The 10,287-nt window shown below is 45.5% G+C and overlaps 5 protein-coding genes across 5 annotated transcripts; 1 reads left to right on the forward strand and 4 right to left on the reverse strand.

Moving 5' to 3' along the window:
* Positions 1–49: 49 nt before the first annotated feature.
* Positions 50–1,228, forward strand: RAD17 (LALA0S14e01464g1_1; the record flags this gene model as incomplete). Its single annotated transcript, XM_022771955.1, has 1 exon — positions 50–1,228. One exon carries the CDS (start codon positions 50–52, stop codon positions 1,226–1,228), a length of 1,179 nt encoding a protein of 392 aa, XP_022631085.1.
* A 154-nt stretch (positions 1,229–1,382) lies between these two features.
* Positions 1,383–1,814, reverse strand: RPS12 (LALA0S14e01486g1_1; the record flags this gene model as incomplete). The annotated part of the gene is made up of 1 exon (XM_022771966.1): positions 1,383–1,814. One exon carries the CDS (start codon positions 1,812–1,814, stop codon positions 1,383–1,385), a length of 432 nt encoding a protein of 143 aa, XP_022631086.1.
* A 1,443-nt stretch (positions 1,815–3,257) lies between these two features.
* Positions 3,258–5,090, reverse strand: MRS6 (LALA0S14e01508g1_1; the record flags this gene model as incomplete). Its single annotated transcript, XM_022771977.1, has 1 exon — positions 3,258–5,090. The coding sequence occupies one exon, from the start codon at positions 5,088–5,090 to the stop codon at positions 3,258–3,260; it is 1,833 nt and encodes a 610-aa protein (XP_022631087.1).
* Positions 5,091–5,598: 508 nt separating this feature from the next.
* Positions 5,599–8,094, reverse strand: GPB1 (LALA0S14e01530g1_1; the record flags this gene model as incomplete). Its single annotated transcript, XM_022771988.1, has 1 exon — positions 5,599–8,094. The coding sequence occupies one exon, from the start codon at positions 8,092–8,094 to the stop codon at positions 5,599–5,601; it is 2,496 nt and encodes an 831-aa protein (XP_022631088.1).
* Positions 8,095–8,685: 591 nt separating this feature from the next.
* Positions 8,686–10,227, reverse strand: NDD1 (LALA0S14e01552g1_1; the record flags this gene model as incomplete). Its single annotated transcript, XM_022771999.1, has 1 exon — positions 8,686–10,227. One exon carries the CDS (start codon positions 10,225–10,227, stop codon positions 8,686–8,688), a length of 1,542 nt encoding a protein of 513 aa, XP_022631089.1.
* Positions 10,228–10,287: the final 60 nt, after the last annotated feature.

Here is a 10,287-nt window from a genome sequence, read left to right on the forward strand (position 1 = left end):
TGCACCCCACAGAGTACCAACTTCGCCACTTGGATCTGCTTAAGATCCAATGTTCGATCAAAATGCACTGTTTTCGGCTTCTACGGTAAATCTGGAGCACATAACCACCGCTCTGAACTGTCTTACGCCCTTTGGAACCAAGGACGATGTGCTTATTATAATCGATAGAGACGGACTGTCATTCGCAAGACAGAACAATAAAGTAATCAGCATACAACTGTATTTGTCCGCCGAGCTCTTTGTTTCATACAGCTATAATCCACCAAATAACGATCCCGATGCTCATCACAAAGTATGTGTTAAGATCCATCATATCTTGGACAGCGTAAGTGTAGCAAGTCGAGATAAAGACGACATTGTTGAATGCACATTCTCGTACAATGGCGAAGGATTCCCCTTTATACTCATTTTCGAGGATTCAGTCATAACGGAAAAAGTCGAGTATTCCACGTATTTGGTCAAGGAATGGGACTCAACTGGACTTGAGCTACAGGCAGATGCGGTCACTATGGAGTGCATACTACGCGGAGAGGTATTCTATAACGCACTTCAGGACATGAAAGAAATAGGCTGCAAAGAATGCTACCTATATGCAATTGCAGGAACGGATGGGAGAAATTTACTAGCCCTAGTATCGAGAAGTCAACTGGGGCTGTCCAAGATACTTTTACCGAGCGAAAAGTCGATTTTGGAGAAGCTCGAAGTTTTTGACTCCACATCATTCGAAAGGACTTTCGACCAGCCTGTGATCGGTATCTTCGACTTTTCTACACTGGACAAAATCAGATCCAGTGTCCGCATTGCCAGCAAAGTATTACTGCGAAAAGATGTACATGGACTAATGAGCGTGAACATCCTAAGTCAAACTGACGACTTTATTTACGGAAACGTGAAGAAATCGCGGCATGCGAACAAATCTGGAGCGGCTCAGTTGTCGAAAGACTATCCCGGCGTTGTGATCGACGTCGCCATTTTGGAAAAAGCCCGTCTTGACGACTCAGACCTGACAGATGTCCGTTTATTGATGGATGCTGGCGAGCGAAGACAAAAGCCGAGCTACGAACCTTCCAACTTGCGTGCGGGGGTTAGCGTTGAAAGAGTTGTCACACATACGCCGCAGCAGGGCGGGTCCCTACTTTTTGGCGGCAAAAACCTATCAGCAGACACAACTGACGCGGAAACCGAGGAATACGTACCTGCCACCAATGATATCCCGCTTTTCTTCTAATGAGCCAACTATAACAGCGCCACGGTATCTGCATTCAATCAGAATAAACAGCTTGAAATGAACGAGAATGAAAAATGTATTATTCTTACTACAAATTAAATATAGCTAAAAGATGCACTTTAAGACCACGACTTTCAGCAAGCAGCGTATGCGCTTACTGGGAGAAGTGCTCCAAGATCATTTGACGCTCTTCGGTGTCAGCACCCCAGTTCTTGACAACAACGACGGAGGCACCAACAACCTTTCTGGCGTTACCCTCACGGTCGATCTTACCCAAACCGGCCCATTCACCTAGCTGCTTAGCGTCAGCAACCTTGATCAATGGAACCTTGTTTTCTGGGTCGTTGGCAAGACCTTCAACGAGCTTGATGATGTTGTCTTCGGTGACAGAGTCGACCAAGACGGCTAGCTGGGCTTCACCTCTGGTTAGAGCCTTGGCGGACTCTCTTAGACCTCTGGCCAAACCATCGTGAACCAAAGCGGTTCTCAAGACAACCTTCAAAGCGTCTTCAATGGTGATGGACTCAGCTGGTTGTTCGACAACTGGAACTTCTTGAACTTCTTGAACTTCTTCAACGTCAGACATTGTGATTGTATAAGGAGAGTCTTGGAGTGAAAAGTGCTGGTATGACTTCTTCGACAGGGAAACTGCTCAGTGAAGAGAGAAAAAGAGTAAGATTCAAGACTAAAAGTGAAGTGAATGTGGTAGAATCCAACCTCTTCCTTCCAAAGTTATAAAAGTGAAAAATTTCTGAAAAAAAAATACTGCTTGGGTGATGAGCTCTCGTTATAGATGATACTTAGCCTTCAAAAACCAAAAAAGAACAAATCATGTGATATTCACGTGAAGTGGGTATCTTTTCAGGTTTCTGGTATGAAAAGCGTGTTGCACACTACCTTGATAGCTAATGTGTCGTTTACAATAACGTTTCGAGGCTCATGACCAAGATTGTGCCATCTTTTGGGGCTGCAATCATCTTTTCGCATTTTGAATCCAGTTTGTTTCCAGTTTGTTTCCAGTTTGACATGTTTCCAGAACGATATCAGTTGATAGGACTGGAACTCCCACGGTGTTTTTAGACCTAGCATTTTAGACGATAGGTGATACTCTTTTGTTTCCGGTTTGTTTCCAATTCGACATGTTTCCAGAATAGTATCACTCAATAAGACTGGAACGTCCGCGGTGTTTTTTGGGCAGAAGCATGTTGGACGAGGGTGTGCACGGAACGACACGAGTTTAACTAGTTCCACAGACCAGCATGGATCATACTCTCTCGGCTGTGTAAGTTTAATCACATTAATTGATCGATGATGGATTGGTCTCAGGGAAAAATCCCTTTGCCCATGAGGCTGATATTTGCTGAGAGAAAACCTAGTTTGGCACCCATTTACTTGGAGTACTTCGTTTAAAGCCAGATTTTGGCCCTGCTCAGCGAGCTACTCATCGACATGTCTAAGAAAAGTAAATAGAGAGAATTCCTTATTACGCTTCTTCTGTCTCCGGTAACGAGAATGGTCGTAGAAGAAAGACAATCAGTTCACTTGGTACACCGAAACCCATGCTTTCATTTAATACACCATGGTCGGTATTGCCGTCTTGTAGGCATTCATTGTCACATGCGAACGGTGTGGATGTACATGAGCTTGACGCCTGGTCACTTTGTACTACAGTGTCGTTCATGCCATCTAGGTTTGAGCCGGAATATACCAGATATATGTTCTAAGAATGATGAGTATGCAATGAATAAATGTTTTGACAGGGTCCCAAAGCTATGAAATGAGGCTGAAATAATCGAGCGGTGTTTACCACTTGTTGTAAATTAAGTGCCTTTTTCATGTTACGTCTACAGTACCCTCTTCACTTATTTCTCAACCCTAGTATAAGCTCTTGCGCTGCGAATCCATATCTCTCATTAGTACGAGGGTTTCAAACCCAATCTTCCCGGTGAACTTGTCAATATACTAATTTCTTCTAGTACTAGACTGTCTAAATTTACACGTCGATAATTGATACTTGACCAAGTATTCGTCATATTTCCATTTCGCCTGCGAATTCTACCGGTTCCACACTCATTTCTGATCCGAGGTTCATATTCATTTTCTCAACATCGTCATCGTCAATGACTGCAGATTCATCCATCTGCACATCATCGTCTTGATCTTCGAAATCCAGGTCGAAAAAGTCGTCGTCGCTCCCCACAATTTTCTGGAACAGTAAACGTGCCGCTGTGATGGCCTCATCGTAAGATATTTCGGCCGAAGGAAGTGCAGTGTAAATCACACCATTGTCGCTAGCACCGGGAATCAACTTCCCATTTGGTGCTCCATCAACGTCAAATATGGAAGGATCTACAACCTCAAATGGAGGAGTTGAAGTAAACTGTTTGAAATAGAGCTTTACAAGTACCTGTAACTTTTCTCTTTGCGAATGCTCCTTGAAGGACTGGCCTAGCTTAACCGAGTTTAAGGTCATATGTCCTTGATTGTCCACTTCCAATATTCCTTGATCGTTTTCTGGATCTGCTGAGGATTCACGCATTATACTTTCCTCTAGGGCACCCAGCGCCGCATCAAGATCCATTTCACCTCTAACGCCACTTTCTGTGGTGCTCAAATACCAGACTGATGTGCCCGCAGGGCAAACATCGCTTCCTGAACCCATTATCAGCACTTGCACTGCTTGGCGGTTACCCGATTTCAGAGAGTCGGGCGGAAATACAACCACAGCGGCATTCTCACCCTCAGTAAACCATTCGGAACAGGTTTTGTCAACAACGCAAGTTAGTCGCTGTACCTCGTACTTTTGCTCAGGAACATTTCCGCTATTTTTCGGGCATTGAGTGGGAGCTATTACGACTTTCTCAGTCACGCTGACTTTTGAACCGTCGCTGAAAACGGCTATTCTCGAGTCTGGATTGTAGGAGATCATGCTCTCATTCAGTTTGTAGGTGGCGCCTGCAACGGCAGCGGACCGACAAAACCCTTGAGAAAGTTCTCCGGGCCCACCGTACTTGGAGTATAGAACTGGAAAAGGGCCGTAAACATCAAAACTGGTTAGGTATCGCCTTATTCTCTGTAATGCCTCAGGGGTCTTGACGTCAATATTGTAGCACAAGCCGATTGAAAAAATCAATTCGTACACTTGGGCGCGCTCTAGCTTAAACTTCTCCACCAAGAATGAAGCCACCGGCTTATCCTTGTATGCGTCCCATATTTCGGGCTGGTTGGTCCAGTCCAACACAAATTTTATGAATTTCATGAGATTTCGTTTCGTCATCAAAGGAAGTGAGGGATTGGTGAAAATTTCTTGTTTAGTGTTGGTGAGCCTTTCAAAAGAGTCGTTTTCATACGTATGGAAACTTGAAAGCGACTGAAACTCCAAATATTGGTGCACACGCGACTTCAACAGAATCGACAACAGATCTGACTTTGCAAACAGAATCTTGGGCGACAGGTCAATACCAAAATCCCGCGACTTGTACGAACCTCTGCCCATAAGGCCAGATATGTGGAGTTTGGCGTTATCGTAGCATTTGGACTGGCCCCTGTTGACTTCCTGGACCCACTGGTTCAGCTGGTCGATTGTCAGCGTCGCGGATGTGTCACCGTAGTAGGAGTTGGCATCAATTTGTAAAACACTCGAACCCTGCCAGGAGAGTGCCGCGGCCAAAATGCTTTCCACAAGACCTGTTCCCACCAAGACCACGTCGACTTTTTCTGGGGTGCTGTTGGGCAATGGGTCCTCAATTCCAGCCAGGTGTGGAACCACCTGAGCCGAGCCTGTTCTTTCTGCACTAAAAGAAGACCGGTTAAGCGTTGAAGGACGACGCTCAGCCATTGATTTCCGCCTTTCGGCTTGCATCATGGTTTATACTAGGTGGTAAATTGTCAAATGACTCGAAACTCTTCAAACTGCTTTAATTCGGCTTGCACGTAAGCTAGAAAGCCCGTTTTTCGCTCTTTCAATGTGTAGTTGGCCCCGATAATCCGATGAAGAGCTTGAAACCGGTTCAAAACTAATCGAAGTAACGACAAGGCAACTTTACGTTCCGTTGCTTGTTTGACAAAAGGTTATTTCTCTCACCTAAAATTTTTCGATGTTATTGACTGTGATAATACTCATTAGTTTTTGACCTGCCGCGCCGACGAGTACTCCGGTGACATTATTCATGAGTACATTCTAGAATTTGAAATGGCCCAGAAGACATGGCTGTCTTGGATACTGGACACCACCATGCGACCAATTTTCTGCTCCAGTTTCTATTCAAATAGTGCTATCGTAGTATTTCGTAATTGAAGTGCTAGACTCTTTCAGTGCAAGGTTATTCCATTGACACAGGGACACTCGGGAGTTACTTAGTTCCCAGTGGTCAAAGAGCAATGGATTGCGAAGCGGTAATCAGTGGTAAAATGCATGTGGTGAATGTACCACGCAAGTAAGCGTTTTCCAAATTATGTGCACTGCACAATATCCCGCCCACAAGCTGTAAAAAGCCGTTTCTGTGAGTTGCAGACGTGGACAGCATCCGGAGCTGTTCATGCCACGGCGCATCTGCGCCTTCAGGCTCGATACGCCGCTCGTCACCAACACAGAAAGGTTCGAGCATAAACGAGTGAAGATCCAAAAGGTAAAGACTCGACATGGAAAAAGAAGAAGAATCAACTTTATTCATATTACCTCCGTCCGATTTGCCCCAATGTCTGTCAACATCGCACTGTGCGAACCCGCCCACGAAAATCGCTTTAGCCGAAATTCGAACCAGCTTGTGTCCCACCAGAGTGAGATTCATCTCTGGGCGTTGACCTTTGTTTCCAGAATCTGCCTTGCAGGCCTTGATTTGAGTCCACTTTTCCTTATCGAGGTCGAACCACCACAGGTCACCGTAAACAAGCGACTTATTCGAGCCACCGTGAATCACCAGCGTTTGAGAAGTATTTTGCAGCATATGTGACTGTCTTTGAGCGTTCCATGCTAGGAACATGGAAACGTCATTTACGCTGGTGTGATGATGGTGTTGTTGCTGATGGTTTAAATGTCGATGATTGTGATGATGTTCGCGAGAGTCAGACCACGCCGAGCTAGCGTATGGGTTTTCCTCTGCACTTGTTTGAGACGTTACCTCTGGTTCAATCATGAAGTTCTCGCGCAGATTTTCCAGCATTTCTTCTTCCGAAGATTGTGCCTTCAGCAGTTCGTTTTCATAGATCTCACAGGCGTGAAATGCTCGTATTGCTGGCCATTTACGACCTTCAGTATCGTCAGGTAAATTCGAAAAGGGGGTGGCTAGAGCTTTGTCCGCGAACTTGTAGTAATTTCTCTTTCCTCGTGCAATTACGGTTACTTCTATTTTCCAAAGATCATTCAGTGACTCATAGTCGTCGTTGCTGTCGCTACGATACCCGCCCATCATCAGAATTGTCGAAACACCCATACTGGTAGACATAGAAAGTTTGTTGGCGGCATTTTTATCAGTTGAGAAAGAATTTTCAGACTGAGGACCTTCGTCGATGGGTTGCGATAGAATAGATGAAGAATTATCAGAATCTCGCTTTGTTGTATCGAGTTTATTATCCGCAGTCAATGCTGTCGCACAAACCGAGCATTTCACAGTAGGATTCACCTTCACAGACACCTGCGAGTGGCCAAACCGTGGTGCGATAAAAGGGTTAGAATTGAATTTTGTGGGCTGTGCAACGAGATCGACTTTAGTGAATTTGAACGTAACCACATCCAAGATGTACGCACGGTTACTGAGAATGGCTCTTTTCTTTAGATAAAACTTGCCGGTGTTGTCGTCAATCACTGTTTCCGTTTTTATTTCGAACCCACCGTAGTAGAATATATGACGTTTGGTGAGGGCTGAACCGGTCATGCAAAGGAGAGGAGGAGGAACGTGGCCTGTCAAAACAGGTTTAGTCACCCTTGGGGATGCAGAGGATATCACATAAAGGTCATGGTTATTGACCATGCTGGGATTATTAACAATCGAGTCAAGCAGCGGAGGCGGGAGATTTGGCACCCCGTCTACTTGATAAGGACTCAGATCTGGCATCTCATCAGTGTAGTAATATGAGGGGGTGAGCCCACCTAAAGTGTATATCTTATCCCCGATATCTACGGTACACTGGTAGACAAAGGGCGGGAGTTTCATTTCTCCAAACAAAGGAGGTATGGTGGTTGATCCGACAAACATGTTTCCGCTCTGAAGATCAGTTTCTCGGTATATGCATGCATTAGTGTTCAAACACGAGGCGGTGAAAGCGGCAGCTTCTATCGTGTGGCGGTCAAGCAGCGGTCCTTCTTGTTTTGAAGATTTGGCTGTAAGGTCCCATCTCATAAACGGAGTCCACATGTTATGGCGTCGAATAACCTCTGTGTTTTCAAGACTGGGTATCGGAAGCTTAGCACAATAATTCGTGTAGCCGTTGGAGAATACTTCTTGAGTGAACTTCGAATCGTCATTATTGCCACGAAGTGGGGTCTTCTGCTCATTGAAACTCGCGTGCGAGCCCGTATTGCCATGCTTTACCCGATTACCCTTCCTAGAGTTGAGGCTAGTTGTGGATCGATCTGTCGATCCACTCGTTACACTGTCTTGGCGAGGTATGTGCAGCTTCGATGTGTAGTAGGTCATCAGTGTGCGTTCATTGTCTGCTTTACGACGTTCAGCTGGAAGGTTCATCAAGTCATTTCGCATGCCGGAAATATAATTGTTCATAAAGGGAGGTGCCGTATACTGACGAACAGATACATTTTTGGTGATGGGAGGTGTACTAGGGGCTTCTAGATGTGGGATGTTTGGACCATTAGATATTGTAGTCAACGAAAGTTGACTGTTATCGGACGAATCAACGATCATAGACATTTCAATAAGAGGCTGGACTGCTGAGCAGGGAGATAAGGACGGGACCGGCGACTTGGTCTCCCACTATTGTCTTGCCTACTTATCGGAACACCAAGGGTCTATCACTGCAGAGAAGCTTAACATGACATGATGAAGTATTTACCTATAATATCCGTTCAACACTACCACTCGAGCACGTGACCTCAAAAGCGATTAAAGATCAATGCCAATGCTAGTGGCCGGTGTCGATAAAAGAGTCCCTATTCTAGGAGTTTGCTAAGTACAAGTTCATGTCTCATCCGTTATCCATTTAAGGACGCTGTGCGATGTCGTTTTCGCATGAGTTTTACTCCCGCATCGAACAAGTGGAATCTCGAAAAGTGTCTCAAAATTTCAAGAGACGAGCGCTAGTGCTGGCTTGAATATTGAACTAGAAAACGCTGTTTAAGAATTCTCCGTTAGGGCAAAGTCATCGGCTCATAATCGTAAATTTGTTGATTTTTCGTCCAACTTCATATCCGAATGTTCCGACCTCAAAGCGACTGCATTCTGTACTTCCGCGTAGTGTCCTTATTCCTGTGCGCTGATCTAATGGTTACGCCTCTTTGCGTTTCACTGCGAGCTCGAAAATCCCCCCTGGTTATTGACCGTAAAACGGTTGATTTGTGACGCTCGTTGTTTCTTGTTCCGTCGCTTTGTATAGTTACCTTGCGAGTCACCCGCAGACACAATCTCCGATTGTGAACGCTTGAGCGCTGGTTTCCGCCTTTTTGAACCACCTTCGCCACCCATCACAGTCCCACGCGTCGAATTGAAGGAGTTTGCATTCGTTACAATTATCTGAAATTTGGGCTGTTTGCGTATTACCTTTTTTGTAGCGGTTGGCTGAGATTGGGAGCTCAGGTCACTCTTGAAAGAGCCCATTTTCGGCAGCTCTGGAATTCTAATTTGTGTAACGTTCGTATCATTGCAACTAGCTGGCTTCGGAGTTGGCGACAGCGGTAACTTGCCTATCTCAAAAAGTCGGCTGTCAATATCGTGTGTTTCTCCTTCACTCGATCCCTCTTCCTGAAAGGGTATAGGCGGAGGAGCACCAACAAAGCCTAGTTTATTCCTCGTTGGCTTCGTCACGGACGAATTGAGCTGAATAGTCGTTGGTGAAGAACCACATTCGTCTGCTCCGGAGTCGTCATCTTCCACCGTATTCGATGTACTATTCCTTCGAGCCTTCGCGGCAGCTAAAGCCCGACGGCTCAGACGACGTGCGGAGCTATCCGTTAGATTCGCGTTTGAGGGAAAAGTTGAGCCATACCTTTTGTTGGGGGTGACCTTTGTAAGGTTGGGCAAATTTCCTCGGTTCAGATTTGGAGACGACTGTGCAACGTCTTTGCGCGCTTTTTGAAAATCGACTAATGCACTATTGGAAGACGCCAACAATTTCGCGTACGGCGTGCCAATATCTGAGAGAACGCGTTTGCCGTAAGGCGTCAAGGAAAGATATCTTTTGGATGGAGATGACGACGCAGGCTGTCCCATTTTATCTTTGGAATTGAACATAAGGTTCACATCGATATTTCTCAAGGGAGTTGCAGAATTTGGTGGTCCCTGATGAGCGGAGCTCGTAGGTCCTTGTTGATCGTTTGAAGTTGGAGCTCCGGCCGTGCTGTTGAAAAACCTGAGAGGAGTCTTTGCCGGCGTTCTATGCCACAAATTGAATCCTGCTGGGGACTCAAATAGAAAGTCTTTAAAATGTTCTGGCGAAGTGAGCATGAATTCATTCCCGAGTTGTAAAACCGACGATGGCTGCATGTTGATATCGCTGAGCTTACCGGCTGCTTGACCCCCGGCTAGCATGCTATTTTCCACCATGGAGTGCTCTGCATTTTGCAATTCTTCTCGTTTTGAACCGTCTGTTGTGCTCATCATTCCACGTCCGTTGCCAAAAAGCGGCTGCTGAAACTGCTGTTGCTGCTGTTGTTGTTGCTGTTGCTGGTGTGGGTTGTTCTGCGGAGCTTGCAAAATCTGTTGCTGTTGCTGTTGTTGCTGAGAATATGGAGTTGGAAACTGCATAGTTGGAACTGGGCTTGTGAATGCGAATTTCATGTTTTCAGAAATCACTCTAAAAAAAGCCTCTTCTTCGTTGTTGGACTCCATAACTGCAATTATTAGCTCAAACCTCTGGCTATTTCTTTCCGTACCTTATTCTGAAGCCCT

Source organism: Lachancea lanzarotensis, scaffold LALA0S14 (assembly GCF_000938715.1).
Source record: "Lachancea lanzarotensis genome assembly LALA0, scaffold LALA0S14, whole genome shotgun sequence".
NCBI lineage: Eukaryota > Fungi > Ascomycota > Saccharomycetes > Saccharomycetales > Saccharomycetaceae > Lachancea > Lachancea lanzarotensis.